Source organism: Haliotis rubra, unplaced genomic scaffold, assembly GCF_003918875.1.
Source record: "Haliotis rubra isolate DU_JTF1 unplaced genomic scaffold, ASM391887v1 Scf62, whole genome shotgun sequence".
Classification (NCBI taxonomy): domain Eukaryota; kingdom Metazoa; phylum Mollusca; class Gastropoda; order Lepetellida; family Haliotidae; genus Haliotis; species Haliotis rubra.
Genome location: NW_025767324.1, coordinates 197,976 through 223,904, shown reverse-complemented (window position 1 = coordinate 223,904; position 25,929 = coordinate 197,976). Strand labels below are relative to the sequence as shown.

Sequence of the window (25,929 nt, the reverse complement as noted above, 5' to 3'; positions counted from 1 at the left end):
TTTTAATCACGTTGGATCGTCCCCGATACAAATACCGCCACATAACACCTTTCTGCGACTGCCTTCTGTTATTCAGAAGCTACCAATGTACTGATGATTCTATTGTAAAAGTAATAATTGTTTTTGTATGTATAATGCCACTAAATATACTATTAATCAACTTTCATTTTATCACAAAACTCAATCCATCAAAACAAAACTCAGTGGATAGGTGAGGTGAAATTGGATTTAACGTCGTGCTTGAGAATATTTCGCTCATATGACGACGTGCATGCGTATGTATGTGTATGTGCGGCTGCTTGTACTAGCCCAGACTTAAGCTGGTTTTATAGTGCTAGCCCACTGACATACCATGCCGCAGTGAAGCATGAATACCCCACTCTGACACATTATACTGACTCCGAGCAGACCAGTTTTGTACCCATTAATGCCGAGCGCCAGGCAGGGACCAACAAGTACATATTTTAACGTCGTTTGGTATGACGCGGTCGGGGATCGAACCCGCGACCTTCCAGTCTCTGGGCGGACGCTCTAAACACTACACCACGGAGGCGGTCCTCAGTGGATAGGTCTACAAGAAAGTCTGTTTAAGAATTGAGGAGGAGTAGTATAGTGTCATACTATAATACTGCTGTCAATAAACATATATTACAGTTAACCATTAGGGCTGCGCAATATAACCGGTTTACCGGTATTTACCCGTTCAGACATGAAAACGATACGTATTGCGATACGCTGATCGAAAACCGGTATTTTGACATGCATTCGGAAAACGTCGTAACACCCGGAAATCTTCGGATATTTCCGTTTTTTGAATTGTTCTTTTCCCTGTTTCATTAGTGCCAAATGTTACTTACATTTTCATTTTGTCATGATTAAAAGTTTTTATGAAAGGTTAATCAATCATAGTGATTTTGTTGTGTTTTTGCTTTATAATCAAGCATTAACTCGATTATAAGTAGTTTTTGTTAAAAAATAATCCTTGCAATATATTGCAATACATATCACAATATACGCTTCCGCACCACAATATATCGCAATATGAAAATTCTCTGCAATACCCACCCCTATTAACCATTTTCTGTGGATATATACACGTATACTATGAATCAGTTTTGATTTCTTTCTCCTTCGACAGGTCGTGGATGCTCGATTTCACATCCTTCAGTGGCAATCATCCTCATCTTGGCAGTCTCGACCTTGCTATGGAAATACTAAAGTGACGCCTTATGGTTATCGGATATGCGTTATGATATATATAGGACAATGGCAGTGCTTGTGGAACCAGTATTCACTGATTGTACAATTAACGATCAAATACTTGTAACTTAGTTCAAATTTATATATTGGCTTGAATGATATGCTTGTATCATCTCTAAACTGTTTATGGTAAAATGATATCCAAATATTTTAAATACATTGAATAATGTTATGTTTGTCTGTGATAAAAGCATCAATTACGCAATGCCGTCGAAGATTTCGGCCATTATCAACAAATGAATGAATACAAATCATACAAGGTATTTGATAAAATATTTCAGAAATTAACAATTATTATGATACCGGTTCCTGCAATAGAGTATTAGTAACTTGTAAATGTTTTGTAGAATTGTAAAAATGTTTTCAATTATGGATAGTCATTATCTTCATCTCGAAATAATGACGCAACTTTCGACGAAGATCAGTGGTCTAATATTGTTCTTGCCTATGCCTCGTTATGAAGGAAACTTCTTTTTGAATTTCTATCTTTGTTTAATATGTATGAGGTGATGAAAGGAAATGTGAAAGAATATTAATGTCACTGTGAATATGTCATGTCAGGCCTTGTACATAGTGATTCTAAAAATGCAACCTCGTGTTTTGTAAACATTATATATACATATATACAAATTATTGCATATGCTTTAAAATTAAAATAACCACTCAAAATGCATGAGAAATTACAGTATTAAAATGAAATGTTTTTTTCTCCATTTTTAAAACTGAATGTATCAGGACATAAAAGAACAAGTCAGTTTAAAATTTGAAACTTTTTCTAAAAGCTTTTAATCTTTTTTCAAAAACATTTATGTGTTGTATAGTAGTCTCGCTGCTGAGTTCTACCAAGGAGAATTATCTCCTAAAAACCAAATGTACAGCACTGCGTCTATATATACTTACTGACCATCCGTCCAGAAGATGAAAGTTTAGCAGTATTCTGTTCTGTGATACTGGCATTTATTGATGCAAATCCAGCTGAGAGTGTTCCCTGTTTCTATTAAGGCTGATATGTTTCCTCAGTAATGATGAATGTTCTTTAAATGTTCTACAAATTTCCCAATCCGATCCGATTTTATACCCGTCCTAGGAATGTGATATTTGTTCTATTTGTGATATATGTTATTGTGAACTATATGTATATATGTCAACTATTTTCCTATTCATGTATTCAGAGAATTCCAAGATTGAAAATAAGAATATAAATGACCTACTATTTCATATTCACAAGAGGGGGATTGGTTTTAGCGAAGAAAATATATTCTCCCGGAGTACCAAGAACAAAGTAGGCTTCAGACGTAAAAATCGAAATTCTAAGCCATATAAAATACATTATTTAAAGGTGTTTTTCGTAAATAAATATCCAGGACGGTCTCCGAAAAAAATGATAAAAGTGATAAAATGCCATTTAGATAAAACCTAACTTCACACGAATGTTTTCTTTGATGTGCATTTTAGAAGATGAGTTTAAGAATGGCGAAAATTCTTATGGATCTGCAACTTGTATATCCATGAAAATTGTCATCATTCTTCACACAATGTTTTTAATTTGATATGGCATTGAAAGGAAATACGTATGTTAAATATTAACTTCAGTTATCAAGTAAAAACATTGGAAAAAACAATGCGCTTGTTTTGGAACCAAACGCTAAGCTTTAAGATATAACCACATCTCCAATACACCTGTTATCTGTAAACACTAGTCTGTAGAGTGAAGCCTTACATCCCTGACTGTTGCTGTTTTTGCTGAGAGATGGGCAAATTCCAAACGCTTAAAACAAAATCCATTTTTAAAAAGAACATATTTAATATAGTTGTGGAATAAATCTTTCAAACATTAATTGTACTGCGATTAAAGATATATTTGTTTTGTAACTGTTACGTATCGATGTACATATAGTTGAAGTTATAAGACATTTGACACTTGCATTCCATTTATTACTGTGCCTATCTCGAATGACGTGATTACGGAGGCAGTCATAGTTGTAATGTTTTCATTCAAATAAACTTTCTATTTCATATGTCAGTAGTTTGTTATTATTAGGGCTGCGCAATATAACCGGTTTACCGGTATTTACCGGTTCAGACATGAAAACGATACGTATTGCGATACGCTGATCGAAAACCGGTATTTTGACATGCATTCGGAAAACTTCGTAACACTCGGAAATCTTCGGATATTTCCGTTTTTTGAATTGTTCTTTTCCCTGTTTCATTAGTGCCAAATGTTACTTACATTTTTATTTTGTCATGATTAAAAGTTTTATAAAAGGTTAATCAATCATAGTGATTTTGTTGTGTTTTTGCTTTATAATCAAGCATTAACTCGATTAAAAGTAGTTTTTGTTAAAAAAATAATCCTTGCAATACATTGCAATACATATCACAATATACGCTTCCGCATCGCAATATATCGCAATATGAACATTCTCTGCAATACCCACCCCTAGTTATTATAGTGGCGACGGGTTAGCCTAGTGATTAAAGCGTGCGCTCGTCACGCTGAAGACGCGGGTTCGATTCCCCAGATGGGTACAATGTGTGAAGCCCATTTCTGGTGTCCTCCGCCGTGATATTGCTGGAATATTGCAAAAAACGGCGTAAAACGTACTCACTCACGGACTCATTATAGGGACGGTGGCGTAGCCTAATGGTTAAAGTGTCCACTCCTCACGCTACAGACCTCTTTTCGATTCCTGTGTGTGAAGCCCATGGGCGGATCCAGGAATTTTGAGGGGTGGGGTTCAGGGGTTCAAACCCCTCATTGGTGACGCCAACGCAAAAAAAATCTTCAATATGGTCTTGAGTCATTTTCAAAAGGGTGGGTGGGTCCGAACCCACTGAACCCCCTCTCTGGATCCGCCAATGAAGCCAATTTCTCGTGTCCTCCGCCGTAATATTGCTGGTATATTGCTTAAAGCGGCGTAAAATCATATTCCCAAACTCACTGCTGTTATCATCAGTTGGCCGTCAAAGTGGTTTTGTGGACAAATCGCCTATATCTGGTTTGGTTTGTTTATTGTACCGCCGCACTCAGCGATATTCCAGCTATATGGCGGCGGTCTGTAAGTAATCGATATACCTATGTTTTAATGTCGCTAATGGTGGAATGGTTATTTCATGGTGATGTATACCGATGGTACTGGTATCATAGTTTTATTCGACCCTTGAGTTGTCCACATTTTGTTTCAACGAGAGTGGGGTGAGGGGTTTATATCAATTTTAAGTGTATACTATATTGCCGGGTAGTTTACTATGACAATATTACCGTAGTAGGGTGTGAAAATGAACAAACAATTAAACAAAGCATTCTTAGAAAACGAACAGAATTGCCAGTTCACTGCACATTTCATTATCATAAACAAATATTAATAATATTGCAATTTATGCACAGCTGGTTGAAATATAAATGAACATAAATCCGAGGGTCAAAAGAAACGCCACCATTATTTTTCAACTCGCAAACAACACAACCACAAACAATAGCACCTTCTCACGTTTTTATTATAGAAAAAGAATTCATTTGCCCATTTGTATATTATTACAAAATGTTAAATATTTAATACTTTCGGTGAATTTGAAATACTTGGTATATTTCAAATTCATACTTATTTATATTATTCATTGTTGAATTTCCAGTTTCCCTGACAAATTCATGGTCGTAACGGTTTCGTTCTTTATGCAAAGTTTACAATTTTGCGGCGGCTTGTGTCATCGGCTTCGGGCTTTTCAGGTGTTGATGGCAGCCTCGCAACGAATATACTCTACGGAAATATAAGTAAAGGTATAAATATGTGTCAAAATGTGCACAAACTTTAAATGTTCGAAACACATCACAAGGTCATGAAATTAAATGAAAATTGAAATGTGTAATATTGACTATAAGTTAGTCAGACCTGTCGACAGAGTACTTGGCACATATTTCCCACAGATATGCCTCCGGCTCCATGATTCGAATCCCAATGTTCTCCAAGATTCTGGGTGATTCTGGGTTTGTGAGAATCATACACACTTATTGGTCAACCACGAATTTGCTTTTCTTCAACATTGAGTGAGTGAGTGAGTGAGTTTGGTTTTACGGCGCACTCAGCAATATTCCAGCTATGTGGCCGCGGTCTGTAAATAATTGAGTCTGGACCAGACAATCCAGTGATCAACAGCATGGGTATCGATCTAAGCAATTAGGATACGATAACATGTGTCTACACATCAACGAGCATGACCACTCGATCCCGTAGTCGCCTCTTACCACAAGTATGCTTTGCTGAAAACCAATTCTAACCCTGATCTTCTCAGGTCAATTAAAATAGCATTTAGTCGCCTCTTACGACAAGCATGACTTCCTGTAGGTCAATACTAATGTAACCAGGATCTTCAAAGCCTCTCCACTATTGAACCTGACATGCTGTAATATACTACCCATCAAAAGTTTAGACTCACTTAAAGCACTCACTGTATGTTATGTATAAATACTCTCCCAAGAAAGAAACGCATAAAGGAATTTCAACTGTATTTTTTTGTTTATATAGAAACATCTTGTAGGCTTTATGAGTCAATGAAATATAGCGAAATTGCACACTGGGAATGCAGACTTATCCGTCTTTGGCACCAACCCGAGGAAAGTCAGTTTGAGTGTTGAGACGTGTGGTGGCGCGGAAGTCAATACCTCGTGTGACCACCGTGGGCATCCAGAACTGCAAGGCATCGCCTCGGCATCGAACGAATAAGTTTCAGAATCTCGTGTTGCCCAATTGCAACCCACTCTGCCTGTAGTGCCTGTGTGAGTTGCTGAAGTGTCTGGGGCTGAGGGTTACGGCGTCGCACCCGTCTGTCCTGGGCATCCCACAGATGTTCGATCGTTTTTAAGTCCGGTGCACTTGAGGGCCAGGGGAGCACATTGATGTTGTGGTTCTGGAGGAAGTCTCTAGAATGACGTGCTGTGTGGGGCCTGGCATTGTCCTGTTGAAAAAACTCCATCTGGCGATCAATGATTGGAAGGAGGAGTTGGCGTAGGATTTCGTCACAGTACCGTTGAGCTGTCAGGTTGCCCTGGATCATCACCAAATCACTTCTCCTACGGCAGGTGATCGCTCCCCACATCATAACACGGCCCCGGCCGAATCTGTCCACCTGGGGAACGCAAGCGTCGGCGAAACGTTCACGTCGACGTCTGTACACCCGCATTCTTCCATCGCGTCGTTCCAATAGAAATCGTGATTCATCACTGAACCAGATTCTACGCCAATTCGGTAGGTTCCAGGCCTGAACGTTGGTGCACCATTGAACTCGATGTCGACGATGTTGTTGTCGAAGCACAGGGCCAAAATAAGGTCTTCTGGCACGTAAACCAGCCTCTCTCAACCTGTTCCTGACGGTCTGTGCAGAAAGCCTCCTCAATCCGGGTATTTGTCGAGCAGTACTGGTCGCCGTAGCTGTTCGATGACGCAGATGATGTACCCGGATGTAGCGATCCTGCGCCGCAGTGGTCGCTCGAGGTCGCCCACTACGAGGGGCATCTGCTACCTAATTCTGCCGGCGATATCTCTCCCAGAGCCGTGAAATGGTGCTTTGGTGAACATTCATGCGTCGGGCAACTGGACGTTGAGACTGGCCAGCTTCAAGCAAACCAATGGCGATATGACGGTTGGCTTCACTTAGACGTGGCATGTTGCGTTCGTCAACAATATTCCAAATACAGTGAATAATCGACAGACAGCGATCAACCTTTTATACCCATCATTGAGACTATCTGATCCCCAACTTCCATGTGCATTGCATGTGAATTGTGTATTCTGTGACACTACAGGCGGAAATTGAAATACGGGTATTTTACGGATGGTGCGTTTTGTTGTGATGTTTCAAAACATAAACACCATAGGACTCATAAACAGAGCAAAACCTTTTGTAAAATGAATCACGTTTTAATTCATTGCTACATGAAATTGCAATTTTCATGATGCGTTTCTTTTTTGGGAGAGTATATATATATGGTTACATCGAAGATGAATTTCTCCACTAACTTGGGGGAAACTACTGCAAACCTTAAGCAGATGAACTGCACGAGGATCATGCATCAAATTGCTGAAAAGCATGTGCAAACATCGTGCATGTGAACAGCTGCGTTTTGGTGTAAAGTTTTGTTAGACTTCGCCAATTTTCACCGAGTTTTTTTTCATTTTTTGAACTCATGACAATAATCTTTCAACGTTACGGATTTGTTTTATAATACATCAGTTCATGTGTAAACAGTACCTTTGAACAGTATGGGATATTTTGCAAAGTCTAGTTTAGAACAGTTGACTTAAGTAAGTGGCTACATTTACACTAGTGAATCTAAACTTTTGATGGGTAGTATATAATTGATATATTGTTCAAAGCGGCGATAAGACCAACCCACTCAAAGGTTGTAAAGTATGAAAGGCATGAAGCCACGAGTACTAACTGACTCACCATAGTCACACCAATAGACGCTCCAAGAAGAGAGCCAAATATGACGTCACCAGGATGGTGCCAGTAGTCAAAGACACGTGACAGGGAGATGTAGAACGCCACGCTCAGCACCAGAGCCATGGCAAACGGTTTGAGGAGACGAGGGCTGGACTTTGGCAGTCGGGCATACAGAAACACCTGTGAGGAAAGTAATCAGCTGTCAGGTGTGTTCTTGTCTTGCTTATTTGAATTAACGTAATTCTTTATTTTGATTAAGGTAGGAGGTGTTCAAAAAGAGGTTAAGAGATGGCACTTGTTATCCTTTGACATAAGAGAACTAAAACGAGGATAGGTTGCCTCTACGTACCTGGAATTAGTCTAGACAAGTACGATCAGGCATATACAAACACACACACAGAGACTAGTCCTACCAATTGGATAAAAAAAGAATATTACCGCAAAATATGTCATCCCAAAGAAAGAAATCGATGAATGTCCCGATGGGAAAGACAGTCTGCAAAAATACAGATACAATACAAATACATATACATTCTCTTTGTCTTCAGGGCTGTCATTTCGGTAAACTTACACTGTGAGTTCTTTAACACTCCTTCCTAAACCTTTTACTTTCTCCTTTTGCGAGGTCGATAAGTCGGAAAATGTTTACGAAAATCAAGGGCGGGTAATTTCAGATCGTGGTAAATCTGGGGATTAGTGCTGGTTTGAGTCAAAGAAAGGTCGACAAAACTTTCACTGGCCGTAAAAGTGGAAACTATATAAAAATTATATATGAATGGAGCACGGTTTGTTGTTTGTTGTTTAACGCCGCACTCAGCAATAGTCCAGCTATATGGAGGCGGTCTGTAAAATAATCGATTCTGGACCAGACAGTCCAGTGATCAACAGCATGAGCATCGATCTACGCATTTGGGATACGATGACATGTGTCAACCAAGTCAGCGTGCCTGACCACCCGATCCCGTTAGTCGCCTCTTACGACAAGCATGGGTTGCTGAATTCAACTTCTAACCCGGATCTTCATGAGACCCTCGTGAAGGAAATATGATGTACTGCTAGAACTATATAACCCGGATCTTCACGGGTCGAATGGATCACGGAAACTCAATGATAACATCAGGTTTTTTTGGAAACCATTTCCCGCCGATTTGTGCGGTGTTCATCACTGGATTGTCTGGTTCAAACTGCAATCATACAGCTGGAATATTGAAGTGTGCGGCCTCAAACAAACAAGACGATTATTGACTGTGGCGCTGTCATACACACCTTGCTTCTGATATTGCCTGTTTGTCGGACCCTTCACAAGTATAATTCTGGATGTATCCCTCCGCGCAGGCGGTGATCAGGTCGGGATGACATACGAAAATAAAGTGCGGTCTGAGACGCCCGATGCTGTACTTCCCGATGTCGGTGACGGCAAAGGTGAGAGCACCACCAAACAGGAAGACGAGAGCGACGTCAAAGACGCCTCTCAACACGGCATGACAGGTAATGGCTCCGCGCAGTTTGTAAACTTTGAAGAGAGCGTCCCAAACTACCATCTGCCAAAGGTAAGAATTCATCTTCAAAGTCTACTTTGTCCATGGAGTAATGTTTATTTCAGCTATATCAAAAGGATCTTAGTCGCATGTGAACATGTTATGAATATTATTAAAAATATTGAATGAAGAGAAGATATTAGTAATTTTAAGAATTTGTACATTTTGTCATGTTGATGTCATTGAAGACGAATTTCAGTTACCATGTTTGTCATGGTTTGAGAGAGAAATACTTTTCATACATGCAGTTTAAAACAAAAGAGACACTTATGTATACACGCAATTTTGAAGATTCGACTGACTGACTGACTGAGTTTGGTTTTACGCCCCTTTTAGCAATATTCCAGCAACATCACGGCGGGGGACACCAGAAATGGGCTTCAACCATTGTACCCATGTGGGGATTCGAACCCGGGTCTTCGGCGTGATGAGCCAACGCTTTAACCACTAGGCTACCCCACCGCCCCCTGAAGATTCGGAGACCGTAATTAAGAGTCATAAATGTCTCAAAGAAGCTTTATATATGCTCCTCATTACTACAGCTTTCTAACTAGCACCATGTTGTGTGTATTTATTCTTTGTTACGAATTGTACATTGGGCTGTGGCTTAATATACTTAATATACTAGAGCGCCGTGGTGTAGTGGTTAGAGCGTCCGCCCGGAGAGCGGAAGGTCGCGGGTTCGATCCCCGACCGCGTCATACCAAAAGACGTTAAAATATGGTACTTGTTGGTCCTTGCCTTGCGCTCGGCATTAATGGGTACAACAAGGACTGGTCGGCTCGGAGTCAGTATACTGTGTCTGAGTGGGGTATTCATGCTTCACTGCGGCATGGTATGTCAGTGGGCTAGCACTATAAAACCAGCTTAGTCTGGGCTAGTACAAGCAGCCGCACATACACATACACACGCATGCAAGTCGTCATATGAGCGAAATATTCTCAAGCACGACGTTAAACGCAATTTCACCTCACCTCACCTCCAAATTCCAACAGTACGATTGGGTTTGAATGCCGGCTCGCCCTACTTATTATGTTTGGTTTGTTAGGGTCATGCATGTTAGTAGTGGTATGTGTCTCAGACCTGTGTCATGAACATCGATCGACGCAGTTCGGATACGACGACATGTGTCAACCAAGTCATTGAGCCTGACCACCCGATCCCGTTAGTCGCCGCTTCCGACAAGCATGGGTTACTGAAGTCCACTTTTAATCCGGATCTTCACGGGACCCTCGTGGGGGAAATATGATGTGCTAGAACTGCATTACCATTCAATGAAGTATTAACTGTATTTATATTCATGTCTTGAAGGTGTTCCCATATGGGGGTGTCTTACCACTACTAGAGGTACACCTAGCGACACCATCATCAACAGCGTGACTGATATGGTGCTTTGCTTGTACGGGTACTTGATAGTGTCATCGTCACAGAAGAATCCCTGCCGGAACGGAACACCATACTTCTCAAGAACCCCGACAAATAGTAACACTACAAATAAAAAACGTTCCAAATTAAGCATTCAGATAATTCTCATTTCAAGTTTGATACGTATATGAATAAATGCAACAAGACCATCTCCATAACCATAGAAGTCTAAGAAAAGATTTTGAGTTTATCATAATTGTTTATGTATCACTATCAAATAGTGATGATACCAGATGTTCCCGAGTGAGTGAGTGAGTATGGTTTTACGCCGCTTTTAGCAATATTCCAGCAATATCACGGGGGGGACACCAGAAATGGGCTTCACACATTGTGCCCATGTGGGGAATCGAACCCGGGTCTTCGGCGTGACGAGCCAACGCTTTAAGCACTAGGCTACCCCACCGCCCCAGATGTTCCCGAATAGGTGAGTGTATCCTGCTCCACCGGTGACACATGTCACAAACACATGCAAAGGCAATCCAATTGTTACCTGAAAATGAGTGAGTTTAGTTTTACACCGCACTCAGCAATATTCCAACTATACTATTCCACAAAAGAAACGCATAACCCAGATATCTGTTGCGAAAATGTGTATAACTCATATAACTCGTCCACAAATAGACTTTAGTACATGAATTTTTACATCAGTTTAGAAGAAGGAAATGCCTATAGAACCAAGTGAATAATGGTATATAACGGTGACGTTGAGCCCGACTCGAGGTCTGCCTGTACGGGGACGGTCATTTGTTATACCTGTTTGGTTGTTACGAGCTGCAAGCAGCGGTCTGTAAATAATCGATTCTGGACCAGACAATCCAGTGATCAACATCATGAGCATCGATCATCATGAAGATCAATTATAACCCGGATCTTCACGAGTGTTACCTGAAAAAGCTCCGGACCGTATGGTCAAAATGGGAAAGAGCGTCGGACATCATGTTGGCCACTGATACATCAAAGTTGAAATTGTCATGCACATGTGCATAAAACGTATTAAACACAACTCATGCGACATTAAATAAATATTCAAATATAATATGTGGGCAACTTCAATTGAGTTGGTTTTTCCCGCATTCAGCTAACAAGGTTTATTTATCATGAACCCACGGCGTTATTAATATTACTAGTCAAGTCTCTATAATCATGTATAGGATAACAAAAGGGGGGTGGTGAAATACAAACATAGCATCCATTAACCATCCTCTGTCTTAGCTCAAAGCTCAAACATAAATATTTACAAAGATTATTAAATAATTCAGTTGATGTAGAAAATAACAATTGATGAAATTTATGGATAGACGGATTGTCGTTGTACGTTTGTGGTAAATAAGATTAATATATCATTCACATTTAATTATTAAACGAAATTCATCTTCTGTTCCTTTATTACGTATGGGGCAAATACGTTGATGAAAATCAACTCTTATCAACCCTCCCCATTAACCTTTAATTTTAATATTCCGCTCTGATCCAAGAATATTTCCATGATTTTTATTTGTTAGCAAAGTTAAATATTTTTCTGGTTCTAAAAGACTTTAATATTGTCTGTACAGCTCATACCTTTAACTTTCTTCTACTGTAATGTTCCATGTCTGTATATATACTACCCATCAAAAGTTTAGACTCACTAGTGTAAATGTAACCACTTACTTCAGTCAACTGTTCTGAACTAGATTTAGCAAAATATTCCATACTGTTTAAAGATACTGTTTACACATGAACTGATGTATTGTAAAACAAATTCGTAACGTTGAAAAGATTATTGTTATGAGTTCAATAAATGATGAAACTCAGTGGAAATTGGCGAATTCTTAATTCTTAAATATTTACACCAAAACGCAGCTGTTCACATGCACGATATTTGCACATGCTTTACAGCAATTTGAAGCATGATTCTCGTGCGATATATCTGCATAAGTTTTGCAGTTGGTTCCTCCAAGTTAGTAGGGAAATCATTCTTCGATGTAACCATATATAGACATAACATATAGTGAATGTTTTAAGTGAGTCTAACCTTTTGAAGGGTAGTATGCATGTCAGCTGCATCTCTTTTAAACATCTGAAGAAACTAGAATTAATTACCGACACCTTAAAATAACCAACCATAACCAAATCTATATGAAAACAATAAATTACGCACGGATGAAACACTGTTATCATAACCACAATTATCATAATGCATTATAACAAGGAAGCGACAGGTGTGTCGGACAAGGCTGACCTAATCTATCTCGTGGTGGTTAGATAACCGGTTCACGCTGATAAAGGTCATGTTCCACTGTGTAAGCTATATCTTAACGGAGACCTACAACAAGCATTTAATCAGACTTTATCTGTTTGTCATGTTTATAAATAAACCACCCGGTCTTTGCCGAGACTTCCAATATTTGATTTAATGTAACCAGATCAGCGTGGGTGACACTACTGGTTCAGTTGCCTACCTGGAATTCCCGTATTTATGCGCACGCGAAATTTAGCCCATGGGCTTAAATTTGGATTTAATTTTGGGGTGTTTAGAGTGATGTCCCTTTCCAAACGTATGGTGAACCTCGAACGTTTTTAACAGTAGTAGTGCATCTGCGAGGTTATCACGTTTACAGTACACTTTGGACACCGGTTACAGGGCAGTTATTAGTGACAGAAATTTATCATCTTAACCTATATGATGTGCGTGCAGTTGCAGTTAAATTGAATCATGTAGTCATTCAATTTTGAATTTATAGACCAGTTTCCTGATAAAAGAGTTTTAAAAAAACGATTCTTTTATTTATCAACATATTGCGCAAGCTGGTTGCCCATATTGTGAAATATTTGGAGAATTATTATTTATTCACAGCTATTGTCCATTTCATGTCATGTGCAGATAATTGTTTGCCCATTGCATGCTCCATGCAAGCTGTATTGCACATTACACGCTAGTCAAACCACCTGCCCAATGCACGCAATGGACATTTGCACAGACGTAACATATACTGTAAGCTGATTGAAGTGCGCATGGAAAATTTCCAAAGCTCCACATGCACTTATTAGATTCTATAGGTATTACCCCCGTGAGGCTGTCCTAATGGTTTAATAGTATTTAGTAATATTTGCAATCGGATAGGACTATAGGTTGATAAATACTGAGGACGTGACCTTCGCAATCCTGAGCAGTTTCTTATTAAAAATAACTCTGTTATTCAACTCACAGGGGCTTGTAACGCTAAAAACTGCCATCAAGATATATACTGTCACTGACGGGGTCTTAGTACTATCTTTATATATAGTGCTAAGACCCCGTCAGTGACAGTATATACCTTGATGGCATTTTTTAGTACTATCTATGTATATAGTGCTAAGACCCCGTCAGTGACAGTATATACCTTGATGGCAGTTTTTAGCGTTACAAGCCCCTGTGATTGAACTATCACCTGGGATCACAATTATGAAAGCATTATGGATGATGTCGACGCGAAAGCAACAAAACTGGCTTGAGTTTCTTTGGATGGACCGTCGTTGTTTGTAGCACGAAAAAACTATAATAAAGAGTACTTTGGCGCTCCTTTTTAATATCCTCTTTTCGTAATATCCTCTTTGAAAGTAAAGGCGGTGAGATAGCCAAGTGGTTAAAGCCTTCGCTCGTCACGCCGAAGACCCTGGTTCGATTCCCCACATGGGTACAATTTGTGAAGCCCATTTCCGGTGTCCCCCGCTGTGATATTGCTGTAATATTGCTAACGTAAAACCTTATACTACACTCGGATGTAAAGTTGAGAAATGTGGACACTACAATCGGGAGCTGCTGGAACACTGCTGGACATAGTATAGATATGACAGTTGACCTTTGGAGTGTTAAGTTATCCCTTTTGTCGTCATTCTGAATATTTATGCAAAGATCAACCAAACAAATCTTAAACACGTTCTTATGATAGCTTCAGAATCGCTAAACAAATTTTTGTCGATTATAGGAAGGAATTTGTCGCTTGTACACTCTTAAAAAAAATGCATAGGTGATTTTGAGAATATTCGACTCATGTAGCTGCGGCAAAAGCAATACAAATATACTATTTGTTTCCAAAACGTCATCTTTGTGTGTTTGTAAACAGCTTCAGCACAAATCGTGGCAATTTTAGCTTTTTCTCTTGTTTTAGAAGCGTTTGAAGAAATATTCGTCACAACGTCACCAAGAAAACATGCAAAGCAAACTGCACGTGCAAGTAAGAGGAAAAGCATGCGTTGTGTTTAATTTTGTCAGTCGTTTTTGCCTAAAAAAGAGGAAATCATCATGTCACGGCTGAGTGCCGCCATATGCCGCCTTGAAGCTGGGGAGTCGCAGCCTGCAGTTGCCCGACTTTTCATCAGAACATCATATCTCGCCTTTGGGATCGTTTCCTGCAGGCCAATTCCGCCCAAGATCGTCCAAGAGTTACCACCCAAGCCCAGGACCGCTACATCCGGGTTGCTCACTTGCGTTATCGTCTTGCCACAGCCGTGGAAACTGCACAACACATCCTTGGTTTGAGAAGAATTTCCGACCAAACGGATTCGAGCAAGAAGGCCAGTTGTCCCCCTTGTGTTGAGAGACTTCCATCGGCGCACTCGCTTGTGGTGGTGCCGTAGAGTCCGGAACTGGAACCTTAGAAACCTGAGGTGAGTCTGGTTCAGTGATGAATCACGATTTCTTCTTCACCGGCGAGATGGAAGACAGCGTGTTTACCGTCGAAGAAATGAACCATTTTGCCCCTAGTTGCATTCGACAGGTCAGTAGATTCGGTGGAGAGTGTGTCATGGTGTGGGGTGCGATATTCAGCATACAAAGGTCTGATTACGTGGTGGTTCAGGGGAATTTGACAGCAAAACGGTACATCAACGAAGTCCTTGCACGTCACATGCTTCCGATTATGGACCTACAGAGAGAGTTGTTCCAGTATGACAACGCTACTTCACATACAGCACGCGTCACGGTCCGCTACCTTGCCAGTTCTAACGTCAATGTCTTGCCATGGCCTTCCTGATCACATCTGAACCCGATAGAACACCTATGGGATGAACTCGATCGACCTGTACGTCAACGTCAAAATACACCTCAGACACTTCCACAACTGGCCTTCGCATTGCAGGAAGAGTGGGGAAGAATTCCGCAAGAGCGACTTCGTTGACTTATCCAGTCTGTGCCGAGACGGTGCCGAGCAGTAATTGCTGCCAATGATGGTCATACAAAGTACTGACTTTGACGCCATCTTGTTGACTCAAGTAAACAGAAACCCTGACGACCTCTGTCTATTGCGTGTGAATTTTCACCATTCTACCATTGAAATTATTGCTCATAAAATAACGCAATAAATTCTTCTAAAATGGTTTCGTTTTTTTAAGAGTGTACTTTGTTTACAGAAGAAACTATCCTGGATTTATGATTGGTTGAATAGAGATTACTGATTCCTCAAAAGGCATATACCCTACGACTGTGGAAGATGATACACAAGGGCGAAAAAGAATGCAGGGAGAGTTGTTGTATAAATATACACGTGGAAAGCTTTCATTTATTAATTACATACATGCAGATGAATATTGATTTACATCAATGGCTAGCGTAAATATCAGTTACGCTACCTGAACAGTTAGTAGTGATGTATAATTAATTACGCCTGCAGTGCGTGCCAGGTGTTCGTATTGTTTAAGGACATCAAGCCACTATAAATGTATATTATAAGGACTGTTACAGTAAGGACGTCGTAGGTTAGTAGCACCATCACGTCGACTGATACATGGGTGAGTGTTGATTTTGAATATTCTACTACTACTACTACTACTTCTACTACTACTACTACTACTACTACTGACCAGTGAAGATCCGGGTTAGAATTGATCTCCAGTAACCTAGATGGTCGGAAGAGGCGACTAACGGGATCGGGTTCGCCGACTTGGTTGACACATGTCATCGTATCCCGGTTGGGTAGATCGATGATCATGCTGTTGATTACTGAATTGTCTGGTCCAGACTCTATTATTTACAGACCGCCACCATATTGATGTAATATTGCTGAGTGCGGAGTAAAACTAAATACACTCACTCCTTTCACTCACTAATACTACTACTACTACTACTACTACTACTACTACTACTACTACTACTACTACTACTACTACTACTACTACTACTACTACTACTTCTAATAATACACAGTCAGGCTCACTTCCTGTTTCAGAAAAACGTATTTATGTCCAAGACGGTAGCCCCTGCCACTTTCAAAACTTGCATAAAAATTGTGTTTTGTTGCCCGACAGAACACAAAAGTAACCAATACACTCATCGCGTGATGCTGTACTCGCCTGTCCCATCCCCTCTCATTACTATAGCTAACTTTCACTTACTGAGCAATGTTATTACGACATCTCCAACGACTTTGATGACGTTGATGCCCCTGCAGCTTCGTCCCGTATCCATGGTGTCTTCTCGACCCCTACTGTGGCCCCACTGGCTGTGCTGGTGATGATGACGGGACAGTTATCAGCAGTTATCAACGAGCACGTGACAGCGCTATAACGAGGACGAAGTATATTCCGTTTCCGTGTATGAATGTATGTACCGGAGCTTCTCAGAAAAAGGCCTATACATTAACGTTATGGTTTAAACAAAGCCGTTGTTAAATCTGGGAAGAAGTGACGTTTGTTTATATGTTGTTGTTTATCTGGTGTCCGAAATTTATTGTTTTCCTGTGGTTTATCACATGTTTGGGTTACCCAAGATGTTGGTGGTAAGTTCTCATTTATTTCTCCTTTTAAACGAAGATATTTTCGTTGATATTTTCGTTCAAGGTTGGAAGAAATTATTTCATGTTCTCGTTTTCTTTCACATCATGTTTCCATTAAATCAGTGTTTGAACCTGAGAAATATTCAACTTTAAATGATCTATCCCTCCGATGAGCGGTATGTAAACCTTCTGTACATACTGCAAAGCTGGGTCTACTGAAGCCGGGTTCATGTCCTGCTTATATGCGATGCCTTTGCTTCCCGTCGTCATCATCATCATCATCATCATCATCATCATCATCATCATCATCATCATCATCATCATAAGAATAATCGTCATCGTTAAGCGGTAAGTATTAATGGTTAAAAATAATCATCATCATCATCATAAGAATAATAATCGTCATCGTTGGGGGCGGTGGGGTAGCCTATTGGTTAAAGCGTTGGCTCGTCACGCCGAAGACTCGGGTTCGATTCCCCATATGGGTACAATGTGTGAAGCCCATTTCTGGTGTTCCCCCGCCGTGATGTTGCTGGAATATTGCTAAAAGCGGCGTAAAACCAAACTCAGTCAGTCAGTCAGTCAGTCTAATGTTCATTGTCTGGGGTTTTCATTGATTAATGTGTTCAGGATCGGCTTTTTATCTCTTTATTCCCATGTTCATTGTGAGTGAGTCAGTAGTGGGTATGGTTTTACGCTGCTTTTAGCAATATTCCAGCACCATTACAGCAGGGGACACCATTGTATCCATGTGGGAATCGAACCCGTCTTCGAGGTGACGGGCGAACGCTTTAACCACTAGGCTACCCCAACGCCCCCATGTTCATTGTATGGGATTTCCATGTTTCATAATCAGGATAGGCTCCGCTTTTGGCGAGCATCTCGTATTATCACTCTTAGTTATTCATAAACACATGCTTATGAGTGAGTGAGTGAGTTAATATTTAACGTCACATCGGCAATATCTCAGCCATATCGTGACGAACATGCTTATGATACTGCTGGGAAGGTAAAGGTACATATTGCTTTTGATTATGGAAATGATTGCCACTTGTACATATATGACATATCCAGGTCAGAATTTTTTATTAGAGAGGGTTTGGGATTCAGGAAATATCTTACAGGTCAGAGAGGCCTTCAGGAAATATCTTACCTACAGTACCAGTGCATATTTCATTTGATTGTTGTTTAATCTCCACGCAGCAACAATATGGCGAATGCCTGTAATTTGCTAGACCTCCATAAAACAATGAGGAAGATAGCAAACACTTGTTTGGCGGTTAAGGTGGAGTTTAATAAGAAAGGTATTGGTTGCTGAGGGGGAAAAAATATCACACACCCCAAGACCAACCTAAAATACCATAAACACCACAGACGCCATAATCATGACATGTATCTAAGTAATAACAGAGTTATGAGTCATAAGCGACAAAAGCTGATCAAATATTTAAGTTCATTTATGCAGATCAATGTGTCATGGCGGGGTGAATGAAGGAATGAAATTAAAAAACGTTTAAAAAATGACCGAAGAAAGATACACATGTAGGGCCAGGTGGGGCGGAAAGGAGAGGACACATGCCTGGTAGAGAATAATTCGTCGGTTTTGCAAATTAGACATCATGACGCATCGGTGGAGATAGGATGACATACATCAAACAAATTTCATCAGATCCACGCTGTTACCAACAAACTATTGATTTAACGCCGCAATCTACTATTACCAGAAAGGATGACATGCATCACACAAACGGCGTGTTTTTTCTCAGATGCTAACAAAATTTCATTTCTGAATATAAATTAATATTTCCTTTAAATACTGCCCATCCCATCCGTACTCCCTTTGGAACTATTTAAAAAAACATACTGTTTTGAACCGACCCATATTTTGGCTTGAACACATTAGACGTGCATCCATAAATATTATCCGAGAGCCAAGTATGATTATAGAGTGACCTCCCCTGTATCGTGTTCCGCGATTTCGCCGGGTGATAGCGATATGTTCTAAAACGTCTCAAGGTATCTTTGCAGTCTTCACTTAAGTGTTGTCAAAGTTTGCATGTTACTTTCCCCTTGGTGTTTCAAATAGAGTTATTAATCTGAACAGAAAGTGTAACGAAATTTCAGCACTTCGGTCATTACCAAGGTTATGTTTTTTCTTTCCCGTAGATTGACTGGCTTATAGTAGTCACCAAAGCGTGGAAGTAGATATGTTTGATCAGAATGGTCGGCATCTGGGATGTTGGCAGTAAAGACATGCTGCAGATCATCACTGAACTGATCTGTGTTTCTGCAGGTGAGTGAGTTTACTTTCGCTAGTCATTTTACAGCCGCCTCATTCACTTTCACTTAGGTTATAAGAAACCGATGGGTTGTGTGTGGAGTCGGTTTGGTTTGTTGTCTAACGCTGCGCTAAGCAATATTCTACCATGGCTACGTGAAATGCTCGAATTTGATTGGTCAAGCCACAAAATCAGACGGTATCAATTTGGATTGAAAATGCGTCTGATTTCACGGCGCTTCACTGCGCACGTATACAACCCTGCCGCACTACTTCAGCTTGGCCACCGACTTGACTAACATCATCACAACAGACGTGATGGAAATACTGATGAAACATTTATTAAAACTCGAAAAATACAATTATACGATTTCTCCACCACAATTATTAGGGGATTTCACTATCATAATTATTACCTTCTATTATAAAAATATTCAAACTCAATTACAATACACAGCCCCACACATAAACAAACAATATCGAACATATAAACCTTGTAACAATACATCCCTATCTATCCCTATTTGTGCGGCAAAACGTTTGTAAACATTTACCTACCTGGTAAATGGTATATTTGTTTCCCTTTAGAATGGGAAATTCGCAAGATAACGGTCAGGCGAAACACAAAATTTGCCACTCATACTCCATCATGTCCCGTTGCATCGTTCAAAATGTCAAAAACGTAACCATGAGAATTTAGTTCTCTTCCACCTTCCCCGAAGGCTGTCACTGCAGCTATGTTCGTACACTTTGAAAAGCTTGGCCACAATCCAGTCCCAAATGACGAGAACAATGTTCCAAGGAATCCCAAGTTAGTCGAAGGTACACAAAGCAGCAGTACTGTCACTCTTCCTCGCATGCCGGGGTGGCTACGCGTTCGGCTTCAAATGAAATTTAGAGACTATCAATTCGGTCTAACATTCATCTAATTTCCAAATACAGTACGTTTATCTCCTAATTCAAGCTACAACCCGTGCAAAAGGTATCGGACACTTGACGTCATTTCCTTAGACTTACATGTTATTTCAGTGTAGCATAAATAATTTTAATGAAGTGAGTTTAGGATGGATCTTTGTAAAATTTGACAGGCAAATTTGAAATCATCTCTGCACTGTGCATATAATTTCAGTTCAATTTTCCAACCACTATTTAACTAATGACATCACATTTATCAACTTATGTATGGTTCCACAATGCACAATCCCATAGGCCGCCATGTTAAAGGAGTGCACAGCACTGTACACATGTTGATTAAATTGTTGCAATTCGATAAATAAGCAACGGAAAATTAAACAGAAATTATGTGATTGTAGGTAAGATGATTCCCCACAAATGTGAAAACTTTGACTTGGATCTTACAAAAATTAAATTCATGTAAATTATTTATGCTACACTAAATTAACATGTAAGTCTATGGAAATTACGTCAAGTGTCCGAATACTTTTTGCACGACTCTGTATATGGCGGCGGTGTGTGAATAATCGAGTCTGGACCAGTGATCAACAGCATGAGCATCTATCTACATAATTGGGATACGATGACATGTGTCAGCCCAGACACAATGGTGTTTGACTGAATGTGATGACGGAAAATATGTCACTCTTAAATTAACATAATTCAACTTCACTCGTGACATATTCTACACTTACACCTCGATATTTATTTAACGTCGCCCCCAAGCGTCTCTATATAGTCTTTTTAGCACATCTCACTGGTTCCAGTGTGGGGCCCCCTGCTGTTCCTGGAATGGTACGGGATAGCAACACTCCAGGGGTTCTTCTGTTCCGACACAAGTCTGCAGTACCCATACCGGGAGTCAACCATGACAGCCTCCATCATGTACCCCGTCAGCTGCATCTTCCCCTTCCTCGGGGTAAGTGAGTGAGTGTGAGTGAGTGAGTGAATGAGTATTGTCTTATCCCCCCTTTTTGCAATATTCCAGCAATATCACCGCGGGGAACACCAGAATTGGGCTTCACACATTGTACCCATGTGGGGAATCGAACCCTTGTCTTTGGCATGAAGAGCGAACGCTGTAACAACAAGGCGGCATTAACCTGCCCACTAACTCTGAGATGCATGTTATGTTGGCTTTAACCAAGCAAGGCTAGTCCGAAACAGTTCATCTACTGTTAAGGGTATATAGAAAGCTTAATTTTTAATATAGTATTCTTGACGTCATTTCACTATTTTTGCTGGGATGGATCCAGGTGTTTCGCGACTATTTATAGCTGAACATAGCGACGTACATCTGGCAGTACCTTGAAAAAGAAAATCATTTTTAAGCATTATCAGCAGGGGACCTATATGTGATATAATTACCAAAACATGTGTCATCGTATCGCAATTGCGTAGTTCGATGCTTATGATGTTAATCACTGGATTGTTTGGCCCAGACTCGATTATTTACAGACTGCCGCTTTATAGCTGGAATATTGCTGAGTGCGGTGTTAAACAACCAACAAAACAACCCCAAACACGTGCCATATTCATGATAATTTTACAATATTCATGATAATTTTACCATATTCATGATAATTTTACCATATTCATGATAATTTTACCATATTCATGATAATCGTACCAACTGAGATTTTTCTCTCTTTTTCAGATAATTATTAGCATTTGTTGTGAGATGAAAACAAACAGCTTTCCATTGAAGTCTGTCTACAGACAAGTGCTCGTGTTCGTGTTTGGCTTTGGTTTGGCGCACCTGTTGGTTGATGTGGGCAAGTTTTATGGCGGGAGACTTCGTCCTCACTTCTTTGACGTGTGCCGCCCTGATTGGTCACAGATAGACTGTTCCGTCGGCTACGTTACCGATTATACGTGTCTGGGAACCCACAAAACCCGTCTCAGAAAAATGAGGTTAGTACATCATTTAAAATCTGCAAGGCTGTATCTGGTTGTATAAAACTGGCCCAGAATATCACAGTGGTTTTGTGAACTTTTGATATATGTTTTAATATTCTAAGAAGATCAAACCGTAATATTTATTACATAAACGTATGCTGTCCATGTTATATCATTTTAGGAATGCGGGGTAAAGCACTTCCCAATATAAATAAGTTATAGTCCGTCAACCTAACTTTTGGAATACGATGTATATTTGACATAGATTTTACAAATTCAGCACCCAATTAGATCGTCAGATATCAGTATTACCTGAGTCAATTATAGTTGGATACCTTCTGTTGTTTAAACGTAACTTGCGAAAAAACGTGTTCTAAAAGTTAGGTTGAGGGATATAGTCGTGCATCCAAACAGGAGTAGGGTGGATGGGCAAATCCTACAGTCAAGGGAGGGGCTGGGTACACTGTTGACCAAAGGGTCTAAAGTGTCGTAATTGGCTGTACATAGTTGCGTCCCTTGGGCACGACAGAAACTTACAGATGTTCGAATCCCAGTTGGGCACGAATATGTCTAGGTTCGCCTGGAAAAAGCATCACTTTCCGGCCATATTAGGCTGACACGGTGGGATATAACTGGAGTGAGTTTTACGCCGCCCTCAGAAGTAGTCCAGCTATATGGCGACGGTCTGTAAATAATCGAGTCTGGACCAGACAATTCAGTGATCAACAGCATCGATCTGCGCAATTGGGAACCGATGACATGTGTCAACCAAGTCAGCGATCAGCGAGCCTGACCACCCGGGATATAACTGGAATACTGTTCAAGGTATTATTACCCAGGTACAACTAGCCCAGCATCCAGAGCTGTCAGTCATAATAGATGTAGACGTATATTATAAGGACAAATTAAACTGTAATTATTCAATGTTAGTTCAATAAAAGCTTTTTAACTCGATATAAACAATCCGAATAACAAATTCAGAATAACAGTGTTTTTGAGTGCATAAATTAAATATGTGTAGACAGAATCAAACTAACAGAGGAGGATATTTTGATTGATCACCTATACGTATTTCAGAAAGATGTTTAACGCCGACGGATGAGTTTAACGCCGCTTACGGCATTGTTTCCGTTAACTCACGGTGTTTATGTCATATCAGTCTATACGGCAGACATATTAGTAATAATACTATGTATATTGCGTCAATGGCCGATTTTCTGTGAACTGCTTTGAGATTATCAATGCAAATTGTGTCATTTATACCTTGTTTACAGACTGTCGTTTCCCTCCGCCCATGCAAGCTGCATATGCTATGGTGCCGTCTTCTTCATAGTGAGTACCTCTGAACAACAATTAGTCCGGAATCGCTGCGTTAAAACTGCTTCTGAATTGTTTACTTTGTTTTGTTTTTGTTTACGCCGCACTCAGCAATATTCCAGCTATATGGCGACTGTCTGTAAATAATCGACAATCCAGTGATCAACATCATGAGCATCGATCTACGCAATTGGGATACGATTAAATGTGTCAATCAAGCCAGCGAGCCTGACCACATGATCCCGTTAGTTGCCTCTTACGACAAGCATGGGTTGCTGAAGATCAATTCTAATCCGGATCTTCACGGCTAGAATTGTGTATTAAGTCCTGGAGAAACAATTAACTTTGCTTCTTTTCTTATGGGTTGAGCAAGGTCTACACAAAAACGCAGCCCCCCTCCATCTGTTTTCTGTAGTGTGAATATTAGCAGGAATACGGTCAAAGTTTCCAAATTAAACACGTAAATAAGAAAGCACGCGCAAAGATTCACTGGTCATTTGGCACAAATTTCCAGTTTGCTTAGACAATGTCCTTTTCTTAGTATCCCACATCGGCGTTCATGGTTTTAACCAAAATGTTAAAAAATCAAGCAGACGGTTGGATTAAACTGAAATGCTGGTCCACGCGGCGTTGAAGCCTTACTGATATACTGTGATGTCCATGCAGGTGTACGTTCAGTCCCGGAACTTGAAGAGGCACCTGGGATTGATGCCAGCGACACTTCTTCAAGCTGCAGCCGTCTGTCTTGCATTTTACACGTGCATCTCGCGTATAACAGACAACAAACACCATGTGACTGACGTCATCGCAGGGTCTTGTATCGGCTCTGCAATAGGTTACTGGATGGTAAGTTTGAGGTGAGGTGAGGTGAAATTGGGTTTAACGTCGTGCTTGAGAATATTTCGCTCATATGACGACGTGCATGCGTGTGTATGTGTAAGTGCGGCTGCTTGTACTAGCCCAGACTGAAGCTGGTTTTATAGTGCTAGCCCACTGAGATACCATGCCGCAGTGAAGCATGAATACCCCACTCAGACACATTATACTGACTCCGAGCCGACCAGTCCTTGTTGTACCCATTAATGCCGAGCGCCAGGCAGGGACCAACAAGTACCATATTTTAACGTCTTTTGGTATGACGCGGTCGGGGATCGAACCCGCGACCTTCCGCTCTCGGGCGGACGCTCTAACCACTACACCACGGAGGCCATGTTTATCATGTTATCATGGGTTTATCATGTTATGGGAGCGAGGGCTCGGAGATTGTTCTCATAAAATCGTAAATGGACACCTGAAAATGGTCATTATTAGATATTTATTGAAACGTGATATGAAGGATTACGAGTTGATAAATATAGCTCCCAAGATTAATCTGTGTTGGAACATTGACAGTCGAAGGAATCTGTTAACCTCTATTAGACAGACCAGAGACGCTTGCTGCCGTTTGACAGTTACATTACACATATTGTGTCAAGCCTCTGCAAAGGTCCAAAGGAAAATTCAAGTAACGTAAAGAATAAACCATGAATTAATGTCCTACGTTGTTTTCAAATTATTTCAGATATATTTACGTGTGTAAAGTCATTGAATGAGTGGTATATTGTCAATGTTAGGGGCGGTGGGGTAGCCTAGTGGTTAAAGCGTTGGCTCGTTACGCCGAAGACCCGGGTTCGAATCTCCACATAGGTACAATGTGTGAAGCCCATTTCTGGTGTCCCCCGCCGTGATGTTACTGGAATATTGCTAAAAGCGGCGTAAAACCAAAACTCAGTCAGTCAGTCAATGTTGATATATTACCTGAGGAGACAACTCAAAACTTGCTCACTCAACCCTAATCAACTGTTGGTGACATTCCACCTGGTGTCTTTTCAGTAGAGCTTATTTCAGACTCTGTGGATTGTTTTCAGGCATCGCTTCTGCATACTGTGCCGGAACCATTGCCTGACAAGAAGAAGAAATCCTAATCTACAAGAGTGTAGTATCTGGTGTCGTTTAATTGCCTGGAAAGAAGAAATCCTAATCCACAATATCTGGTGTAGTATCTAGGTGTCGTTTAATTGCCTGGAAAGAAGAAATCCTAATC

General features: G+C 40.4%; 3 protein-coding genes across 4 annotated transcripts in view; 2 read left to right on the top strand and 1 right to left on the bottom strand.

Annotated features, from left to right (window-relative positions):
- LOC124256145 (G surface protein, allelic form 156-like) overlaps positions 1-3,278 on the top strand; it is a 40,750-nt gene extending 37,472 nt beyond the window's left edge. Inside the window, exon 30 of the mRNA XM_046690101.1 lies at positions 1,139-3,278. Within this exon, the coding sequence (XP_046546057.1) occupies positions 1,139-1,218 (80 nt within the window). The 3' untranslated portion in view covers positions 1,219-3,278. The remainder of the gene's footprint in view (positions 1-1,138) is intronic.
- A 1,465-nt stretch (positions 3,279-4,743) lies between these two features.
- LOC124256183 (phospholipid phosphatase 1-like) lies at positions 4,744-17,151 on the bottom strand. The gene is made up of 6 exons (XM_046690145.1): positions 17,019-17,151; positions 10,579-10,730; positions 8,971-9,245; positions 8,143-8,200; positions 7,708-7,884; positions 4,744-5,021 (listed from the first exon to the last, which is right to left on the bottom strand). Exons 1-6 carry the CDS (start codon positions 17,089-17,091, stop codon positions 4,935-4,937), a joined length of 822 nt encoding a protein of 273 aa, XP_046546101.1. The 5' UTR covers positions 17,092-17,151; the 3' UTR covers positions 4,744-4,934.
- On the top strand, positions 16,332-25,897 carry LOC124256184 (phospholipid phosphatase 1-like). 2 transcript variants are annotated; one of them, XM_046690146.1, is made up of 7 exons: positions 16,332-16,415; positions 19,565-19,691; positions 21,398-21,549; positions 22,288-22,544; positions 23,804-23,861; positions 24,513-24,692; positions 25,754-25,897. In XM_046690146.1, the coding sequence occupies exons 2-7, from the start codon at positions 19,619-19,621 to the stop codon at positions 25,808-25,810; spliced, it is 777 nt and encodes a 258-aa protein (XP_046546102.1). In that variant the 5' UTR covers positions 16,332-16,415; positions 19,565-19,618; the 3' UTR covers positions 25,811-25,897. The 2 variants fall into 2 exon arrangements, with proteins under 2 accessions (XP_046546102.1, XP_046546103.1); XM_046690147.1 differs by lacking the exon at positions 16,332-16,415 and adding an exon at positions 19,347-19,414.
- The last annotated feature ends 32 nt before the right edge of the window (positions 25,898-25,929 follow it).